Below are 22,304 nucleotides of genomic sequence, written 5' to 3'. Positions count from 1 at the left end.
ATGATCCAAAATGAAGAATATGAAGTAATACAAGAAACAGTTTGAAGACATTCTCTATCTCTAGCAATAGTTTTTTCTCATACATGAATATTTCTTTAACTAGTTAACACTCCAAATGATGAATGTATATAAGAAGACATTTTCCTCTTCAAGCTAAGCTTCAGACCTGTCTAGCCGATTTCTATACATGATAATGAACCACTTCGCCGTTTCTGGAACAATCTTTTGGTAAATGGAATTCTTTCTGTAGAGGTTTCAGTTTACGTCTCCAATGATCGTTGTGCAATTTATACTGTAATATTTGGTTATATCAGTAATAACGTAAGAACGTTATCGGTGAATACAAACACAACTATATAGGCTACAAAAATGCCCACTTTCTACCACTTCAAATTTGTGCCAACTGTATATCTTTTAGGATTTTTCAAAGTCAGAGTCTCGAACATTCTTGTGCGAAGTCTGTATGCACATATTATACAAACGTGCGCATAATAGGACTTTAAACACTGTTAACTATATCTCGTTTTACACTGCCCCATTTTACTACTATTTTGTTGTGAAGATATTAGGGTATCTTGATTAGGGTTTGGCCCAATTAGTCACCCTTGGAACTGTTGAGTTCATATAAGTATCCTGAAAGAGCATTTCATTAGAAGTCCCTTAGACTAATACCTACCTGTCAAATTAAACATCAATATAACCAACCGTACATAAATAATTTTCTCTTAATTACCCCTCTTATCATACCTAAAGTGGAAACTAACTTTAACTTTTTGAGGGGTAAAATAGTCATTTCCATATTCAAACTGTAGACATTCTTCTCAACCCTTTCTACTTTCTCTGATTCTCTCTCTCCCAAAACAGAGTATTATCAGACTTCAATTCTGTCAACTTTTTTTTTTGTTTTCCTTAAAACCCTTCACCAGCTACAAACCCTTATTAGGGTTTCAGATTCCCTATCTTTTAACCCTTTTCCACATTTCTCTCTTTCTTCCATTTGCAAGCTTCACTCTTGAGTTCATTCTCCCCTGTTTTTCTTATTTGATTTCTACACTCTTGAGTGCATTTTCAAACCACAACTTAAGTGTTTGAAGATGAAAAAACAGAAGATGATGGTCAAAGAGGATGATCAAGATTCAAGTTTGAGCTTAACCTCAAGGGAAATGAATGAACTTAAATGGATGAGTTCAAGTGGTAATGGTGATGAGCTAAAAAAAGAAGAAGAACAAGTAGAAGTAAATCTCAAGAATATGATAGATGATTTACCTGAAAAACTAAACCCAGTATTTTCTTGTAAGTCTTCTTCTTCGTCGTCGAAGAAGAACAGAAATAATGGTGGAGATCAAACCAGTAGTAGTTTAACCAATGAAACAACAGAAGAAATCTGTTCAAGAGAAGAGTTTCTAAAAAGGGTTTGTAAAGAAATTTCAATCTCATTCTTTAATGAGTTTGGTTTGATTAGCCATCAGATAAATTCATACAATGATTTCATTGAAAATGGTATACAAAAAGTTTTCGATTCCTTCGATGAAGTTAATGTCGAACCAACTTATGATGACCCATTGAAGAAACTAGAAGATCAGATAAACATTTTGATATCATTTGGAAAAGTGAGATTAGAAAGACCCATGTTTTGGTCTGGTGAGAGAGATGCTAATGAGGAAAAGGAGTATTTGAAAATGTTGCCTAGACATGCTCGGCTTCAACATATGACTTACTCTGCTCCAATGAAAGTTGAGGTTAATGTGCAGGTACCATAAATACTACTTTTTTTTACTCAACTCTAGGTACTTTTCGATATATGATTTTTCGTATAGCTCTTAGTTCTTCTGTTCATAATTTGAACCAATCGAGAAGGATGCTTAAGATAGGCAGCACACGTGGGGATAGCATCTTTGGGAGACAACACTAAGTCCCACGTCGCTTAGGCGAGTGCTCAGACCCTTGGCTATAGGTGTTGTAGTTGCACCTAGGGGTGTCCAAGTCCTTTTGGTTGGGCTCATGCTAAGAAAAACTCTAGGCTACACGGATGGGGCCTTATTGAGGTTGATTCTTCAAGGACTAACTATGCCTCTCTATGAGATTTTTTAGTATTTTCAATATCTTGTGAACATTTACTGATTAAGCTAGCTTGATTTTTCTGTACTCTTTATTTATTAGGTTTACACTAAGAAGATAATAGAGAGTTATGGGTTCTACTGTGGGGAAGAAACTGCTTTCGAAAAAGAAGTTATAAGTGAAGATAAAAGGGAAATTGTTATAGGGCAGATGCCTGTGATGGTGAATTCGCAACTTTGTTGGATGAGTGATCAGGAAAAACTTGACTGTGATTTTGATCATGGGGGTTATTTCCTGATCAAGGGTGCAGAGAAGGTCAGTTTTTGTTCTTCAATCCTCTGTAATCTTCATTTGTAGATTGTAGGATCACGAAAAAATATCACGGAATGCTTCTGTTTTGTATCTCTTATTTGGGGCGTGGAGTTGTGAACTTTGAACTGTGTCATCTCGAGTTCTCTTTAGTTTTGAAAAATAATGTCTAAGAAGATTATATAGCATCACTATGATTGCTAAAAGAGTACTATATGACATATTTAGTTTATCAGTTGTCCATTTATAACTTCCATTGTTGCCTAACATCTCAACAGTTTGGCCCTTGGCACATCTAGGAAGCTATTTCTGCATATATATGATAGACGGTTCAAGTCAAGAGTAGTTTTTAAATTTTGTATGTGTTTCACTTTAGTTTATCGGTTTGTCACTGTTACATCAGGTCTTTATTGCACAGGAGCAGGCATGTTTGAAGAGACTCTGGGTTTCGGACAGACCAAATTGGGCTGTCTCATATCGATCTGAGGTAAAAAAAAACAGAAGAGTTTATATCAAACTTGTTAAAGCACCGATTGGCGAAGATGAATATGTTCATGGAGGTCTGTTTCTTACTGTGCACTTCATGTCTTCCGAAATTCCAATCTGGGTTTTATTTTTCGCCCTTGGAGTCTCATCCGACAGAGATATCATTGAAATGATCCATGCTGATACTACTGATGCTAGGGTTGTAGATATATTTCTTGCAACTATTCATAATGCTGACAGAATGTGTAGAACTTTTCGTAAAGGACAAGAAGCTCTCTTATATATGGATGAATCGATCAAAAGTTCGAAATTTCCACCATCTGAGAGTATTAAGGACATCATTGATATATACTTATTTCCCAATCTTTGCGGACTCAAACAAAAAGCTGCATTTCTTGGTTATATGGTGAAGTGTCTTTTACTTTCATACACGGGGAAAAGAAAATGTGAAATCAAGGACGATTTTCGAAACAAAAGGTTGGAGTTAGCTGGTGAGCTGCTGGAACGAGAGCTTCTAATCCATATCAAGCATGCTCGGAGGGTGATGGTTAGAGCTATACAGAGAGATCTAAACAAAGACCGTAACATACAACCGATTGAACGATATCTTGATGCTTCAATTATCACAAATGGCTTATGTAGAGCCTTTTCGACAGGATTGTGGTCCCACCCTTTCAATACAGTGAGAATTTCGGGTGTGGTAGCAACACTTAGACAGACGAATCCTCTACAAATGATGTCTCATCTGCGAAAAACACGTCAGCAGGTTTCTTTTGTGGGAAGGGTTGGAGATGTTCGATTCCCGTAAGTTAGAATCTTGAATAATCTTCAAGCTAATTTTGTTATAATCAGCATGCTGAATGACCTCTATCCTTAACACTTTGTTTTATCATTGCAGACATCCTTCTCATAGGGGTATCTTGTGCTTTCTTTCTACATCAGATGGGGAAAACTGTGGACTTGTAAAAAATATGGCAGTCACTGGGCTTGTCTCTACCAACTTGAGGCAGCCTTTGATGGACATATTGTTGGCATGTGGACTGCAGAAATTAGAAGATGAAGCCTCGTGGAGTGGGAAAACTAAAATTTTCGTTAATGGAGATTGGGTTGGAGTTTGCGACGATTCTCTCCGATTTGTGGTTGATATAAGAAGTAAACGGCGAAACAGGGAGATCCCTTCCCAGGTACTCATCCCTGAGCTATGTTTATTTTCTTATATCAAGCTTATTGTTTTCTTTTCATTCTCTTTATGCACAGTCTTGTCCTTCAGGTTGAAATAAAACATGACTGGCGACAAGGAGAAGTTCGTATATTTTCGGACTCTGGGCGAATTCTACGACCACTTGTTGTTGTTGAGAATTTGAAGAAGATCAAAACAATAGAGGGTGTTTATAATTTCAACTCTCTTTTAGATGAAGGAGTTGTAGAACTCGTTGGAGTTGAAGAAGGGGAAGACTACCTAACTGCAGTCGGTATAAAATACCTCTTTCAAGAAGACAATGGCCAGCCTAAGATAACATATTCACACTGCGAACTCGACCCTTCATTCTTGTTAGGCTTAAGCTGTGGGATTATCCCATTCGCTAACCATAACCACGCTAAGCGAGTCCTCTATGAATCCGAGAAACATTCTCAACAGGCAATAGGGTTCTCTACCTCAAATCCCAATATTAAGCTTGATACCCTATCACATGGATTGTATTATCCCCAGAGACCACTGTTTAGGACAATGATATCTGATTGTCTAGGTAAACCAGCTTATGCCCTATGTCATAATGGGGTTGTCCCAAAACCAGAGTTGTTTAATGGACAGAATGCTATTGTTGCTGTGAATGTTCACTTTGGCTACAACCAAGAAGATTCCTTGGTTATGAATCGTGCTTCACTTGAGCGTGGAATGTTTAGAACAGAGCACATTAGGAGCTATAAAGCGGAAGTTGATAATATGGAGCTCTCGGAATCGAAAAATCTCAAGCAAAAGAACAGACTGAATTTTGGTAAAGCTATCCACCATATTAGTGACAAAGTTGGCGATGACGGATTTCCATTCATAGGAGATAGCTTGAAAAGCGGAGATATTATTATAGGCCGTGTGGATGACTCTGGCAGAGATCACAGTATCAAACTAAAGCATACGGAAGAAGGAAATGTGCAAAAAGTTGTCTTGACCTCAAATGATGAAGGAAAGAACTTCGCAGCTGTGTCTCTTCGACAGGTTTAGTTTCTTCCTTTCTCCTTGTAGAAATATGTCAATAGATTTGTGATTCTTAGTCTGTCTCAAAGTGAGTTATTTTGTGCAGGTAAGATCACCCATTATTGGGGACAAGTTTGCAAGTATGCATGGGCAAAAGGGTGTAATTGGCCTTCTGGAGTCACAAGAGAACTTCCCGTTCACTCAGTCTGGTTTGGTTCCTGATATTGTAATAAACCCGCACGCGTTTCCAACACGGCAAACAATTGGCCAGCTACTTGAGGCTGCTTTAGGGAAAGGAATTGCTTGTGGGGGTTCAATCAGATACGCTACTCCTTTCTCCACTCCTTCTATTGAGGCCATAACAGATCAGTTACACAGGTATGAATGTGATTCATCTACTCCCCTTTTCTGAGATATATAACATGGACGATAGTGTATAGGTATTTGACAGCTATACGAGGTGTCAGATATAGCAACTTCAAAAATCTCTAATAGGTGTACATGATCGTGGCCCTTTATGTTTTTTTTTGTCTTAGTTATTCGTCCAGTCGTCCTCTATATTTAGGTACTATCTTTGTAAGAACTTTCGAATCAACTAGAGTTAAGTGATACACAAATGACATCAAGCTAGAGCATCATTTCATATACCTATTACACTTTTTCTGAAAGTACACACACGATGTATATACACATTATATGATTAAAGTTCATGTACGTTATCTGAGGTAGTATTCATCTGAGTTGCATTTGCAGGGCTGGATATTCAAGGTGGGGAAGTGAAAGGGTTTATCATGGTCATAATGGTAAAATGATGAAAACACTAATATTCATGGGTCCTACATTTTACCAGAGACTTATCCACATGGCTGAAGATAAAGTAAAATTCAGGAACATTGGGCCTGTAAATTCACTCACTAGACAACCAGTTGAAGATAGGAAACGTTTCGGGGGAGTTAAGTTTGGCGAGATGGAACGAGACTGTCTTCTTGTTCATGGTGCTGCAGCGAATTTGCACGAACGTCTCTTTGTCCTGAGTGATTTCTCTCATATGAATGTATGTCAAAAATGCAAAGTTGTCTCTAGCACGATGAGGCAATTGGTTTCAAGAGTTGGTCAGGTTCGGGGTCCTTATTGTACGTTTTGTGAGTCTAGTAAAGACATTGTTAAGGTGAATGTGCCTCATGGGGTCAACTTACTGACTATGGAGCTTTTCAGCATGGGTATTTGTGTTCAGTTTGAGACTGAGAAATGTTGAACCAGCGGGAAGCTTTTCACTTATGTTTTGGGATTCTATATGCTATCATGGTACTGTAACTAAAACCCTTGATTGTTAATTTCTCATGACTCTTGATTGTGAAAGGAAAACAGAGTAATTGGAGTGAAATTTGAATGAGAGAGTTGATGTAAACAGAGTGCAAGAATATTATAGTTTTATATTTTTAAATGGTAGTTAGGAGTTTGTAAGGGCTTATCTCCTTTGGTGCATAGCAATCACCTTCATCCCATGAAAAAGACTGCCATCATATATAGATTAACTCCATTAGAATATTAATGAAGAAATGGTTGTACTGTAAGCAACAAGAAATCCATTTTTTCTTTTCGTGTTCACTTCTAATAATTGCAACCGATTGAGCTCCTTGACCTATATCATACCCAAATGTGGTCTCTTCCGGATGAGCGATTCCTGAAAGGGTATTGTTCTACAATATGATCAAATACCCAAAATTTTCAGATATGTCACATATACATCTTATTCTCTAGTAAACACTCTAACTGTTGAATGTATATAAGAAGACATTTTCCTCTTCAAGCTAAACTTCAGACCTCTGTAGCCGATTTCTGTACATGATAATGAACCACTTCGCCACTATCTTTTTTACTACTTCTATTTCTTTCTGTATGATTTCCTGTGTATCTTCATCTGCTTAATTGATATTTCTGGAGCAATCTTTTGGTAAGCCGAATTCTTTCTGTAGAGGTTTCAGTTTACGTCTCCAATGGTCGTTGTGCAATTTATACCGTAATATCTGGTTATAAACAGAAAGAACATAACTAGATCAGGAATAACGTAAGAACGTTGTTGTTAAACACAAACACAACTCTATAGGCTATAAAAATGCTGACTTTCTACAACTTCAAATTTGTGCGAACTGTATATCTTTTAGGATTTTTCAAAGTCAGAGTCCCGAACATTCCAGTGTGAAGTCTGTATGCACATATTATACAAACGTAACAATGGTTGGTCCATAAATAAAAGAAGTTGGAAGTATATATGGACTTTAAACACGTTAACTATATCGCGTTTTCCACCGGCCATATCAAGTATCTTGTACTAGCGTCAGGTACCAAACGCAGCCTATGTCCATGTACCATAGCTCCAAATGAGCTAGAATACTTTAAAAGAAATCAAGAGAGAAGAGTAGAGAACATTTCAGTTTGATCCTATATTTGAAAAGTTATGGTGTGCTTTATGCCTATGTTGTTTTGATATTCGCATTATCGTATCGCCACAAGTCATTTATGCAGAAAAAGTTCAGGGTGTTGTCGTTCGACGGCTGCTTTAGATATTCCTTAAATCCAATGAGTTTAGGGCATTTCTGATATAGTATATGCTGATACAAAGCACACTGCTACCCTATTTCAAGAGTACATAGTGGAATTCCACCAAGTACGTAACTTCTATATCCTATTTCAAGAGAATAGGAGGAAAATCCTAGTTTATACACTATTGGAATGCTCTAACATCAGAAATCTTGTGCTCATAAAAGAACAACAAAATTTTAATTATTTGGAGTTTGGTATTGAGAGCATGTACCTGTACGAGTGTGGCAAAAACATCATCTTCACTCAGTCGCGAAACCTCCACAGCCCAATCCTTAACAAAACCAAAAGTACTTTTCTGTCTGTCAGCCTCGAGAACGACAGAATCGCGATATAAGAACCTTTGCCAGATGTTCTTAACATTTCCCAACATGAATTCTAACTCTGTCTCGTTGAATCTCTACAAGGAAAGAATTACAGAAACTAAAGGTAAGTATATCGATCTTAGCTAATTAGCAGTTTTAAATTTACTTGATCCACCCGACGATGCCTTCTAAGTTAGTATGACAATTACCCGAAGAATCTTAATCAAGTTTGGGATCTCATCCTCACTAATTCGCACAGCAAAACTGTCATAGTTGAGCACATTTTCGTATGGCAAGAAGATACCATCCTGAAACAAAAGCAACACGTTATACAAGTGAAGTACTTCTTTATGGAACCTTCTTTTAAGTCTTAAAGGTGGAACTCTAGTTTGTTAGTTGCCAAAGATCATAAGTTGCATACTAAGGGCTCATATGGATCAATGTAGGAGATATGAATTTCATAAGCATAAACTCGACCGGAGAATCATAAATATCTGTAACTATGCAGAATCATTTTATTGTGTACCTGGAAAGTATATAGCATGTAAATAAATATGGTTTCTATATTTGATAATGGCCCAACGTATACGATAAGATATGGAAAAAGGCCAAAACAGGCACATGAGACGTTTGGACATATATTTTTTCTCAGTAGTTAGGTTTGTCATGTTTACTCGCGAAGTCAGAGTATATGCTTTTTGATCAACCATTGTTTACAATATGCATTAAATATGTTAACCTACATTGGTATTTTATTGTACTGGCAGAATTGGATGCAAGTATGCGAAGATGTACATACAAAATTTAATATTGTATCCGCTTTAGTAATTATGAGTATATATGTCAAGGTAAAAAACAAAACTGAAATCTGAGTATTGACTGATCAAAAAGTTAGGATTTAACGGCTAGGTCATGCAATCGGAGTTCAGTAAAAGTACTAATTGGATCCATTCATCCATGGAAAGTAACATGTGTGGAAGTCATAAAACCTGAATCACCACAGGAATGCACCCATTCAAGATACTATCTTCCATTCGACCACTCCAACCATCTCCAGGCAATACGCCGCAGAAAACAGAGCTGGCTAAGTCCCTGTTATGATTAGACGAGTATAATGGGGTAACTGTGACATCCTCTGTGTGTTGTCTACCAAGTTTTCCTTGCAAATCCGGGGTTGACCCGAACTCTTCTGCGAGTTTTTGCCTGATTCCCATGCTGTATCTGAATAATTATAACAATACTAATGTATTAGATTATAAATGTTTGCCAATCACATAGTAATTTATAATATTTAGGAACTATTTAGGTTTACGTACTTAGTTTCTGGTCTGCCACCTTTGTATGCCGGTCCTAGATTTCCGTTGAAGTAGAAAAGCCTCTTTCGATCCGCAAGAGACCTGAAAATAGAAGGTTTAGAATTTAGATACATCTTTGTTATTCTCATTCAGGTTCAACCATTTGAGCGATGCAGTAGTGAGCACGGAACAACAAGGGCTGACACCCATACCTGTTCCAAAGTTTTAATTTTAAGGTTTCTGGGTCGGGCCATTTCCATGCGGGAAGCACGAGATCTTTCTCAGGGTCAAAGCATGGATGATTTCCTCTCTTATGAGAAGGAATTTGGTCCCAGTTATCTGCCCAATATGCAGTTGTCGAGTGGTTATGCTTCGAGTTAGTGTTTCCCCAGTGAACTAGCATCATGCTATTCCATATCTCCTTTGGTGCATAGCAAGCACCTTCATCCCATGAAAAGGACTGCCATCAGATATAGATGAACTCCATTAGAATATTAATGAAGAAATAGTTGTAGTGTAAGCAACAAGAAATTCATTTTTCTTTTCGTGTTCACTTCTAATAATTGTAACCGATTGAGCTCCTCGACCTATATCATACCCAAATGTGATCTCTTCCGGATGAGCGATCCCAGAAAGGGTATTGTTTTACAATATGATCATATGCCTTCTTATACATTTCCAGGGTAAGCGAACTCCTCAAACCCATGTGTTCCTGAAGTATAGAGAAAATACACAGTTAAAACCTACAATCTTGGGTTGGAAACACAAACATTCATACCCATGATGATGATTCATGGCGACATTACATTCTTTATGTTGTAATAGTTTAAATAGTCCAAACATTTCTTGCTTAAGCAAATAAACCTTACAGTTAGGACCATCTGATTCATGTGTGTCATAAATATATAAGTAGTACCTGCAAGCTGAAATGAGGTGCATCACCAGCACGAGTTATAATGCATCCGTCAAGAACTGGGACAAAGAAGTAGTCGGCTTCTTCACCATTTAATGTCCGGAACGGACTAGCAAGTATACTTTCAAGGAGTGCCATCTGCAAAATATTTAGTATCACAATATAACAAAGCCTTAAACTAACTTTCATTATCCTTGTACTAGTTTTGAACAGAAACGAAACGAAACCTGTGATCCGTATAACTGATCGGTCCATATTGTTGTGTTCTGGTCGCTATAAATTCTGTTCACACATTCAAACCTGAAATGCCGGCCCTGAAACACCAAAGAAGGTTGTTAATGTAATTCGAGTACAAGTGAAGAAACAAGGGAGGTCCTACTTTTGAGGACAACTGTGCAAAGTGATTGAGCTAACCTCAAGAAGCTGACTATTGAACTCCGGGGGCAAATCATAAACATATATAAGGGGTCTTTTCTTTTTCACTATCACCTTTACGTTAGGAACATCTTTTGTAAGATGTAAATTATCAGGTACATCAATGGTAGCAGGTCGAAGCCATCGCGGCCATTCTTGAACAGATGAAAATACAGACGGGATACTACAATCTGTTCCGTACCAGCCATCATCGCACTGAAATTATTTATGAATTGTTAGATTTAATCAAAATGAAACAAATTGAAGAAGAAAGAATCACTAAATCAAAGTTCCATCTTCACGCTCTGGCCTGCTGGGCCCTTACATGGGCTAGACAGCCTGGCCGGTTGAGTTAGGCCCAATTCGGGTCAACAAGAAGGGCAGAGGAGGCAACACCACTAATTTGATCTTTTCATCTTGAAGTATGACAGACTAGAGAAAACTTTCCATGGTATGTACGAAATAGCTAGTATCGAGAATTCTCATTACTTACCTGACAAAATCCACCGCGACAATAACCATGTCCAGAACATTGATTGATACAAATAGACAACACAGGCACCTCACAGAACCGGCCGGAAAGGCCATCATACTTACAATCACAGTCCTCTTTGAATTTCACTTTGGAAGCGTATGCCTCACTTGGATCCACATTACACCACCCCAGTTTACTACTATTTGTTGTGAAGATATTATCTAGATCAGGTTTCGCCCAGTTAGTCACCTTGAAACTATTGAGTTCTGGTATGCTGAAACAGCATTTCATTACAAGTTAGAAGAGTACTTAATCGAAAAAACTTAGAAGATATAAAGCTTATTTCTGTTTCTTTCACTGTCAAGCAAAGAAGTATAATACAAATGGTTCTTACTTTGATTCAAATCCACATGATTCAGCAACAGGGCGATTTGGGTATTTAGTTCCTTCTCCACAGAAGCACATGGCCCTGGTAGTATCACAATGGGTAGCACAAATTGAGACAACCCACGGCCCGTAAGGTAGCTCTGGAATTGCCGGATGATTGCATTTCAGTTCCAGTTTCTCCGAGCATCCTTCACCTGTTAAAACAATACAATTGAACTTCAGTAATAACAACTAAAAGCTAGAAACCATACTAACTGAAGCGAACAATGAATAAGAATAAAACCAAATTGGCAGAAACAGGTTTAGCAAAAAGTAGGATGGTATAGCTATGGGCGAGCTCGAAAAAAGTATTCATCAATCTAAGCCCATTTATCTTACCCTAGGTACTACTTACTAGACGGAAAACACCCTAGGCCGAGTGAATTTCCAACATTTATTTCCTGGAAAATGAAACTTGCACTTCCTGAGAGCTACTTCATTGGATAAGTAATACTACTAAAGCCTATTTTTTGATCAAATCATGTGGTTCGAGTTTCACTTTATTGAACTAAAAAAATAGGATTTGAGAACATTAAAAGATTTCTTCCTTTTCACTAGACTAATAATTAGTTTTCATTCTTATAATATCAATATGAAATTGCGACTAGTTAGTAACTATAATGTGCGAAGTAACATGTACAAATGTTGTAAGCTAATCGACTTAAGTAAGAAGTGAATCAGAACTGCAACAAAACTCGCTAAGAAGTCGGTACAAATGTTAAAGTAATGTTAAATCACTACTAAGCCATAATCTTTTACGAAGACATACGATACTAACCAGCGTATCCATGAAAGCATCTGCATTTGCCCGATTCACGGTTACATATACCTTGACCACTGCACCCATCCTTGCATGCCTTCCCACTGATTTTCTATTAGCACAATCAACGGCTAATAAGCAGCGGAACAAAGATAATATGGAGTAAAAAAATCGAATTGATTCTTACTAAGTCTTCCTTCTCTTTGTTATTCAAAATTCATCTCTGGAAAATGTTATTAGTATTTTACGAAGTTAAGATTTACACGAAACACAAATGTAGTAACATAATTTGCAAATCACCATACCTCAACAACGCTGACTGGTTCAGTGATCGAATTACAACCAGATAACCATCGTCCGATTTCTGCCTTCCATGGTGCACCCCGATAAACGACAGCATTGTGTGAGTCAGTCGGAAACCTAAGATCTAAATTGAGTTCTACTGGTTTGGGGTTACCAACCAAATGGTCATTACCTCCTCCTCCTCCACTTGACCCATTACTTGGTAAACAATAATTGTGAACTTGTTGGGAACCGATGAAATTGAAAGGAGAAGTTGCCAATGGAAACAAAAATTGATAAAAAACTGGTATTACTAATCCTATTAGAAAAACAACAGTTGCTATCAAAGACCAAGAACATCTCCATGACCGAAAACTAACCATTTTCTTGAAAATTCCAAGAAAGTAAAACTCCACAATTTCAACAAATCAAACTAATTTACCCATTACCATCTGATTACTAGTGATCTATCTATATGGCTTAATCCAGAATACCTCCTACCTGTCAAATTAACATCAATGAATCCATATAAGCATAATGATATAAGAAGCTTTGATTACTGTATTTCAAAGATTGAACAAACAAATACCAGCAAAACCCTTTGTAACAAAGAATCAAATACTACCCGTGGAGAAATTTTTTCTTCCAAAATTCACTAGAATTCCAGTAAAGAGTTTTAGAAATGAAGAAGATGAGTTGATTAACTTACCAGTGTTCTTGTCTGGGTATTGGCCAAATGATGGAAAGTTCTTGAATTAAGATATAATGAGAGAGGAGAGAGAGAAAGAAGGCAGACTGTTGTTGCAAATTTCTTGAACAAAATCATAACTGATTCTTGTTATTGGTTTTTATAACAGTATTATGTGTTAAAAGGTTGTTGGCCCCTTCCTATTCGCAACGGGGAAACTTGCTATTAGCGGGAAGAATTTGGTTTGGCCGGGTTGATATGGTGATGCTATGTTCGGCACGAGTCCCATTCACGGCGGACTGACGTGTCCGGTTAAGATCTAGAGAGAGAAAATTGTTCACTTTCTCTCTTTAGATCATGGAGCCGGGCGGGATTCGGTCGGAACTTGTGCTGGGCATAGTGTCATTTTTGATATTTAATGACCTAACACTCTGGTATGATGGGTCACAGAAATGTTATTTGGTCAGAAAAGAAGGACAAATCGCAACCGAAATCTGATGAAGTCGACTCCCATTGATTAGAGCCATCAGCCATATGAGAGAAATTCTCTGAACCAATGAGATCCAGCCACATTAACTTTCGACTTTTACTCGACCCCCCGTTTTCAGATCAAATAAAGATCGTCAACAAACTGCAACTGCAGACGATCTCTAAATAAAAAAAGATTTTCTTACTCCCACCCCCCACTGTTTTCTCTCTCTCTCTCTCTCTCTCTCTCTACGGTCGGCTGCTGAGACCTCACAAGCTTTCCAGTCGATGTTACATAGAGAGAAGCGGTGGTCGGCTAGTGATTGTGGTGGTGGAAGGAGAGAACAAAGAAATGGTGGCTGGGTGCTTGAACCAGAACCCAACAGAAAATATCGAAAATGTGTTGGGTGCTAACAGAAGGTTTACCGGGTGCGTTTAGTAGTGCCCAAGAAAGTTTGTTAGTGAGAATGAGCTCGTGGTACTCTGTACTGGCAGTGCAGGTTCATTTCTCTGTTTAGGTGGAGAGTTTTTCTACTCAATAATTAGAAGTCGATTTGTGCAGGCACATGAATCTGCATTTTTTTATGATAGGGAAATTTTGAGACAAGGGTATGTATTTGGTTATAAATTAATCACTTCATTCTTTAAGATAATTTCATCAATTATTTACATTTAATTTTTTTTTTGTCGAAATTTACTGTCTGTTCTTAAGACTAGATCGTTCGTTCCGTTTCAATCCAATTTCAGATAGTAAAAAATTTTGTTTCACACTTTTTGAGTTGCACTTCCTTAGATATCGATTCAATCAGCAAGAAAACCCGAAAATTTCATACTCTTAATCATTTATACAATATTATAAACTCATCTATATTTCAAGCAAACTTGGGAACATTGAATTCAGATTATCTAAAATAAAGAATATGAACTATTTGGTATTACAAGAAACAGTTTGAAGACATCTTCAATCTCTAGCTATAGTTTTATTTTTCTCATCAATGAATATTTCCCTATAACTAGTAATTTCTGAAACACACTAAATGATGAATATGTAAGAGGATTTATCCTTTCAAATGGAATTGAGCTTAGCCGATTTCCATACATGATCATGAAGCACTTCGCCGTGATCTTTTTTACTACTATTTCTTTCGGTATGATTTCCTTTGTATCTTCATCTCTTTAATTGATATTTTTCGAGCAATCTTTTGGTAAACCGAATTCCTTCTGTAGAGGTTGCAGTTCACGTCTCCAATGATCGTTGTGTAATTTATACTGTAATATCTGGTTATAAATAGAAAGAAAAGAGCTAGATCAATAACAATGTTGTTGGTAGTGTGAAAATAATAGCTCCGGCACCTCCAAGATTACTTCATTAGGTAGAAACGAACACAATATTATGGGCTACCAAAATGAATACTTTCTACTACTTCAAATATATGCAAAATGGACCTTTTTTAGGTTTTTTTTCGATGTCAGACTCTCTGACGTTCTAGTGTGAAGTTTGTAAATATTATACGAACGTGCGCATGATAGGACCATAAAATATTACCTTGTACTGGTATCAGATACCGAACCCCAACAAATATCCATGTATCATAGCTCCAAATGAACTAGAATACTTCAAAAGAAGTTAAGAGGCAAGAGTAGGGAACATTTCAGTTTGATCCTATCATTTCCAAAGTTATGGTGAGCTTTATACCTATGTTGCATCTGATATTCGTATCGCCATTTATGCAGATAAAGAAGTTCAGGGTGTTGTCATTCTACGGTTGCTTTACTTGTTCCTCCTTAAATTCAATGAGTTTAGGGCATTTCAGATAGAGTATATGCTGATACAAAGTACATTACTATCCTATTTCAAGAGCACATGGTGGGATTTCTCCCAAAGTACAGAGCTTCTACCCTATTTCAAGACAATACAAGTGTAATCCTAGTTTATAAGTTATTGGAAATGCTCTAGTATCACAAATCTTGTGCTCATAAAAGAACAATAAAATTTAATTATTTGGTTCTCAATATTAGGAGCATGTACCTGTACGAATGTGGCAAAAACATCATCTTCACGTAGTCGCGAAAACTCCACAGCCCAATTCTCAACAAAACCAAAAGTACTTTTCTGCCGCTCAGCCTCGAGAAGGACAGAGTCACGATATAAGAACCTTTGCCAGATGTTCTTAACATTTCCCAACATGAATTCTAACTCTGTCTCGTTGAATCTCTACAAGAAAAGAATCACAAAAACTAAAGGTAAGTATATCAATCTTAGCTATTTAGAAGTTTTAAGTTTACTTAATCCACCCGATATTCCCTTCTAAGTCAGTACAACAATTACCCGAAGAGTCTTAATCAAGTTTGGGATCTCATCCTCACTAATTCGTACAGCAAAACTGTCATAGTTGAACACGTTTTCGTATGGCAAGAAGATACCATCCTGAAACAAAAACAAAAAATTATTCAAATAAGTAAAGTAGTTTACGAACCTTTTGTTGATTGCCTGAAGGTGGAAGTCTAATTTTTTAGTTGCCAATGATCGCAAGTTGCAAACTAAGGGCTCATATGGATCAATGTATGAAGAGATGTATATTATAAGCATGTACGAAGAGATGTATATTATAAGCATGAACTCGACTGGAGAATCATAAATATCTTCTGTTGTGTATCCGGAATAATGAAAATGTATATAGCACAGAATAAATATGCTTCTGTATTTGATAATGGCCCAACGTGTTTGATAAGATGGAATGGGAAAAGGTCAAAATGGGCACATGAGACATTTGGACATCTATTTTTCTCCCAGTTATTAGTTCGTTACCTCACAGAGACATTTGGACCTAGATTGGTATTTTATGGTACTGATGCAAGTATTCGAAAGATGTACATACAGCATTTAATATTGTACCCGAGTAACCCGACTACCCGTATTAGCAACTATGAGTATATGGCAAGGAAAAGAGGAAATAGAAATCGAGTATTGACTGATCTAAGAGTTATGGATATAACGGCTAGGGCATGCAATCGAAGTTCAGTATTACTGGTTCAGTAAAAGTACTATTTAGATTCATTAATCCATAGAAAGTAACAAGTGTGGTAGTCATAAAACCTGAATCACCACAGGTATGCACCCATTCAAGACACTATCTTCCATTCGACCACTCCAACCATCTCCGGGCAATACGCCACAGAAAACAGAGCTTGCTAAGTCCTCATAATAATTAGACGAACGTGATGAGGTAACAGTCACATCTTCTGTGTGTTGTCTACCAAGTTTTCCTTCCATATTAGGGGTTGACCCGAACTCTTCTGCGAGTTTTTGCCTGATTCCCATGCTGTATCTGAATAATTATAACAATACTAATGTGTTAGATGGGAGACATAGGACAAAACCAATCAAGTAGTAATTTATAAAAATTTGAGAACTATTTAGGTTTACGTACGTAGTTTCTGGCCTGCCACCTTTGTATGCTGGTCCTAGATTTCCATTGAAGTAGAAAAGTTTCTTTCGATCCTCAAGAGACCTACAAATAGAAGGGAGATATTCTCATTTAGGTCCAACCTTTTGAGTATTGAACGTGAAACAACAAGAGCTGACCAAGTTATTAATTAACTATTTAACTAAACATAAGACAAACTTGACGCCCTTACCTGTTCCAAAGTTTTAATTTTAAGGTATCTGGGTCGGGCCGCTTCCATGCGGGAAGCACGAGATCTTTCTCAGGGTCAAAGCATGGATGATTTCCTATCTTATGAGAAGGAATTTGGTCCCAGTTATCTGCCCAATATGCAGTTGTCGAGTGGTTATGCTTTGTGTTGGTGTTTCCCCAGTGAACTAGCATCATGCTATTCCATATCTCCTTTGGGGCGTAGCAGGCACCTTCATCCCATGAAAAAGACTGCCATCAGATACAGATGAACTCCATTAGGATACAAAATTACTAATGACCAAATAGTTGTACTGTAAGGCAAGCGCAATTCGAAATTCATTTCTCTTTTTGTTTACACTTCTAATAAGTGCAACCTATTGAGCTCCTCTACCTATATCATACCCAAATGTGGTCTCTTCCTGATGAGCGATTCCAGAAAGGGTATTGTTCTACAATATGATGGTACGCCTTTTTGTACATTTCCAGTGTAAGTGAACTCCTCATACCCATGTGTTCCTGAAGTAAAGAAAAGATACACAGTTAAAACCTACAACCTCAGGTTGCAAAGACACATATTCATACCCATGATGATTATTTGAAATGGCGACATTTCATTCTTTAATAGTTTAAATAGTCCAGATATTGGGTGCCTGAGCCAATAAATCTTTGCCGTTAGTACCATCTGATTCATGTGTGTCATTAACGTAGAATTTGTACCTGCAAGCTGAAATGAGGTGCATCATCAGCACGAGTTATAATGCATCCGTCAAGAACTGGGACAAAAAAGTAGTCGGCTTCTTCACCATTTAATGTTCGGTATGGACTAGCAAGTATACTTTCAAGGAGTGCCATCTGCAAAATATTTAGTATCACAAGATGGCAAAGGCTTAATGTAACTTTCATTATCTTTCTAGTAGTTTTAAACAGAAACAAAATGAAACCTGTGAGCCGTATAACTGCTCGGTCCATAATGTTGTGTTCTGGTCGCTGTATATTCTGTTTACACATTCAAACTTGAAATGTCGTCCCTGCAACGCCAAAGAAGGTTATTATAGCCATTTGCGTACATTTGGAGAAACGAAGGAAGTCCCTACTTTCAGGACTACAGTCAAAGGTGATTGAACTAACCTCAAGAAGCTGACTATTAAACTCCGGGGGCAAATCATAAACATATATAAGGGGTCTTTTCTTTTTCACTATCGCCTTTATGTTAGGAACATCTTTTGTCAGATGTAAATTGTCAGGTACATCAATGGTAGCAGGTCGAAGCCATTGAGGCCATTCTTGAACAGATGAAAATACAGACGGGATGCTACAATCTGTTCCATACCAGCCATTATCGCACTGAAACAAGAACAAGAAAAAATAATCACTATTGAAGTTCCGCATGTTCTGGCCTGCTGGGCCCTTACATGCGCTAGACGGGCCGAGCCTCTTCAGTTGGGCCCAGTCTGGGCCAACGGGGTGGGTAGAGCAGGCAAGGTCTGGCCTGCATTAAGCAGGCCGGATCTGTACAGGTAGTCCTGCCCAGCTAACACCACTAATTTGGGCCTTTCATCTTGAGGTATGCCAAACAAGTAGAGAAAGACAAACTATAGAAGACCTTCAATGGTATATACGAGATAGCAATCGAAATTTCTCTTTACTTACCTGACAAAATCCACCCCGACAATAACCATGTCCAGAACATTGATTCATACAAATAGACAACACAGGCACCTCACAGAACTGGCCCGAAAGGCCATCATACTTACAATCACATTCCTCTTTGAATTTCACTTTAGAAGCGTATGCCTCACTTGGATCAACATTACACCACCCCAGTTTACTACTATTTGTTGTGAAAATATTATCTAAATCAGGTTTTGCCCAATTAGTCAACTTGGGACTGTTGGGTTCTGGTATGCTGAAAAAAAATTTCATTACAAGTTAGATTATTACTTCATCGAAAAAACTTAGAAGATATAAAGCTTATTTCTGTTTCTTTAACTGTCAAGTAAAGAATTATAATACAAATGGTTCTTACTTTGATTGAAATCCACATGATTCAGCAACAGGGCGATTTGGGTATTTAGTTCCTTCTCCGCAGAAGCACATAGCCCTGGTAGTATCACAATGGGTAGCACAAATTGAGACAACCCACTGCCCATAAGGTAGCTCTGGAGTTCCAGGATAATTGCATTTCAATTCCAGTTTCTCCGAGCATCCTTCCCCTATTAAAATCACATCTTAAACTCAATTAATAACAAGCAAAAAGATAGAAACCATAACAAATGAAAATGAAACTTATAACATCAATATGAACTTGCGACTAGCTAGTAACTATATATTGTGCAAAGTAACATATACAAATCTTATAAGCTAAATCGACTTGAGTAAGAAGTAAATCAACTGCAACATAACTCGCTGGGAAGTCGATATTAATGTTAAAATATCATTTTTTTTCACTTATAAGCCATAATTGTTTACTAAGACGTAAGATATTAAGTAATAACCTGCGTATCCATGAAAGCATCTGCATTCGCCCAATTCATGGTTACAGATACCTTGACCACTGCACCCACCCTTGCATGCCTTTCCACTGATTTTCTGTTAGCACAATCAATGGCTAATAAGTAGCAGAACAAACACAATTTGGACTAAAAATTTGAATAGGTTCTTATTAACTCTTCTTTCTATTTGATATTGAAAATTCAACTATAAACAAGATATCAACCAACATATATCCATAACACCTAAGATCTCAAATTTCGGTACGATCACAATTTCTCGAAAAAGTTAGTAGTTTTTTAGGAAGTTGAGATCTATAGGGAATCCAAATCTAGTAACATAATTTAAAAGTTACTATACCTCAACAATGCTGACTGGTTCAGTGATCGAATTACAACCAGATAACCATCGCCCGATTTCCGCCTTCCATGGTGCACCCCGATAAACGACAGCCTTGTGTGAGTCGGCCGGAAATCTAAGATCTAAATTGAGTCCTACTGGTGGGTTCCCAACCAAATGGTCATTACCTCCTCCACTTGACCCATTAATTGGTAAACAAGAATTCTGAACTTGTCGCGAACCGATGAAATTGAAAGAAGAGGGTGCCAATGGAAACAAAAATAGATGAACTACTGATACTAATCCTATTAGAGAAGTAACAGTTGCTATCAAAGACCATGAACATTTCCATGGCTGACTACTAACCATTATCTTCAAAATTCAACTTCTAGAAGAGAAAACTCCACAATTTTAACTCAAACTAATTTACCCATAAACATCTGATTACAAGTAATCTATATGTCTAAACCCAGAACACCTGTCAAATAAACATTAATCAATTGATATAATTATAATCAACTAAGAAGCTTTGACTTAATCTTCATTAGAATCATCAACTCTAAACCAAGGGTATGTGAAATTTCTCTTAAACATCCACTAAATTAGTTACTGTATTTCAAAGATTGGACAAACAAATCCCAGATAAACCCTTTATAACAAAGAACTAAATATTACCCAAGAAGAAATTTTTTGCAAATTCACTAGAATTGTAGTAAAGAGTTTAAAAATGAAGAAGATGAGTCGATAAATTTACCAGAATTGATATGTGGGTATTGGCCAAATGATGGAAATTGGTTGAATGAAGATGTAATTTGTTGAGTAGAGACTTCAAAGACATATGAAAAGAGAGAATTTGACAGGAAGGTTCCAGCAGACAAAACAGAAGATAGAGAGAGAGAGAGTCTGGAAGAGAAGTGATGCCAACAACTTAAAACCCGGATTGGAAAATGAATAAACTAGTGGAGTATTACAGAGAGAGAGAGAGAGAGAGGTCAAAACCCACCAAGGCTATTGCTGCAAATTTGAAGAAAATGGAAACCATTTCTTATTACAGGAAGAATTGTTTTTCTTAGTAAGAATGATTTCTAATCGTGGTACTCTGTGCTGGCAGTGCAGGTTCATTTGCTTGTGAAGGCGGGGAATTTTCTTCTGCTTTTCTTAGGGTTAATTTAATTTTAGCCCTCTAAAGATGACCAACTCTCCAAAATGACCACCTTCTAAAATAACCCATTTTAGATTTTCTATTAGTCAACTTTAACAATTGACTAACTTCTATATTTACTACCCTTCCTTCCACGATTAATTCTCAAATAAGAGCATATCATGAAGTTAAACTCATCGCACCCACAAATCTTAACCAGTAACTAATTTACTAGGATGGAGACAACGCTTCGTCTTTACATCGCATCTGCAAATCCGAAAGTTAAACCCGCCCGTAGCAGCAACAAACCTTGAAGTTAAACTCGTCGTAGCAACAAATAATCTTAAATTGTCAAACCCATTACAGCAACAATAAATTTGATATGGTGAACTTTCAACAAAAAAAAATTGATATATATGGTGAAGACGATGGGTCGTCTCCATCTCACTAGCAAATCTGTTGGATGAAGACGACCCTTCGTCTTCATATTTCACTAGCTAATCTTAAGGTCAAATCCATCCCACCAGAAATCCCCACTCCAAAATTTTCATTATCTTGTTATAATCAGTTTTGTAAAAGATATCTCGTGGCAATTTTAGGTATTTGTAATGGGGGAACATATTTTCTTGCAAATTTTGTTTGGTTTTTCATCAAGGTATTCTTTAAAGAAACCAGGTTCATCAAAGCATTTATCTTCAGATATAATCAAGATCCGTGAAAAGAGTTCAATTATAAAGAGTAAAAATATGTCGCAAATTACTTCAATCCGACAAAAATCATTGTTCATGGTACGATATGAAGACAAAGGGTCAACTTTACTCGAGAACATTTGTTGGTGCCATGAAGACGACCCCTCGTCTTCAACCAAAATAGATCTATTGCTACTGTTCTTCATCGCAACAACAAATTCTCTTCATCCCAGTAAAAATTGCTCTTGTGATGAAGACGATGGGGAAACTTCCCCTTCTTACGTCTTCATCTCTCTAATTTAGAGAGAGGAGAGGGAGAGCAAAAGAGAAAAA

The 22,304-nt window shown here is 37.2% G+C and overlaps 3 protein-coding genes across 5 annotated transcripts; 1 reads left to right on the top strand and 2 right to left on the bottom strand.

Annotated features, from left to right (window-relative positions):
• Positions 1-7: 7 nt before the first annotated feature.
• On the bottom strand, positions 8-14,020 carry LOC147540199 (uncharacterized). Of its 2 annotated transcripts, XR_015225915.1 has the most exons (16): positions 13,228-14,020; positions 12,542-13,019; positions 12,255-12,348; positions 11,445-11,631; positions 11,069-11,324; positions 10,576-10,791; positions 10,389-10,475; positions 10,165-10,299; positions 9,847-9,960; positions 9,461-9,708; positions 9,270-9,350; positions 8,943-9,174; positions 8,163-8,261; positions 7,863-8,048; positions 6,795-7,074; positions 8-60 (listed from the first exon to the last, which is right to left on the bottom strand). XR_015225915.1 is itself a non-coding variant. In XM_086643270.1 (15 exons), exons 2-15 carry the CDS (start codon positions 12,899-12,901, stop codon positions 6,973-6,975), a joined length of 2,397 nt encoding a protein of 798 aa, XP_086499396.1. In that variant the 5' UTR covers positions 12,902-13,019; positions 13,228-13,639; the 3' UTR covers positions 6,729-6,972. The 2 variants fall into 2 exon arrangements, 1 of the variants encoding a protein (XP_086499396.1); XM_086643270.1 differs by lacking the exon at positions 8-60 and having other exon boundaries at positions 6,729-7,074; positions 13,228-13,639.
• LOC147540200 (DNA-directed RNA polymerases IV and V subunit 2-like) lies at positions 812-6,511 on the top strand. Of its 2 annotated transcripts, none has more exons than XM_086643267.1 (7): positions 812-1,751; positions 2,161-2,373; positions 2,771-3,657; positions 3,752-4,037; positions 4,124-5,068; positions 5,154-5,425; positions 5,801-6,511. In XM_086643267.1, the coding sequence occupies exons 1-7, from the start codon at positions 1,095-1,097 to the stop codon at positions 6,300-6,302; spliced, it is 3,762 nt and encodes a 1,253-aa protein (XP_086499393.1). In that variant the 5' UTR covers positions 812-1,094; the 3' UTR covers positions 6,303-6,511. The 2 variants fall into 2 exon arrangements, with proteins under 2 accessions (XP_086499393.1, XP_086499394.1); XM_086643268.1 differs by having other exon boundaries at positions 843-1,751; positions 2,786-3,657.
• A 496-nt stretch (positions 14,021-14,516) lies between the features above and the next one.
• LOC147540198 (uncharacterized) lies at positions 14,517-21,336 on the bottom strand. The gene is made up of 15 exons (XM_086643266.1): positions 20,896-21,336; positions 20,163-20,619; positions 19,808-19,901; positions 19,339-19,525; positions 18,963-19,218; positions 18,441-18,656; positions 18,254-18,340; positions 18,030-18,164; positions 17,715-17,828; positions 17,314-17,561; positions 17,106-17,186; positions 16,772-17,003; positions 16,004-16,102; positions 15,704-15,889; positions 14,517-14,952 (listed from the first exon to the last, which is right to left on the bottom strand). The coding sequence occupies exons 2-15, from the start codon at positions 20,508-20,510 to the stop codon at positions 14,851-14,853; spliced, it is 2,385 nt and encodes a 794-aa protein (XP_086499392.1). The 5' UTR covers positions 20,511-20,619; positions 20,896-21,336; the 3' UTR covers positions 14,517-14,850.
• Between the last annotated feature and the right edge of the window lie 968 nt (positions 21,337-22,304).

This window comes from Eschscholzia californica, unplaced genomic scaffold, assembly GCF_041429995.1.
Source record: "Eschscholzia californica isolate CP2 unplaced genomic scaffold, dmEscCali1.0.p SCAF_5, whole genome shotgun sequence".
NCBI lineage: Eukaryota > Viridiplantae > Streptophyta > Magnoliopsida > Ranunculales > Papaveraceae > Eschscholzia > Eschscholzia californica.
The sequence above is the reverse complement of the archived record's forward strand: the minus strand, read 5'-3'. Positions and strand labels throughout refer to the sequence as shown.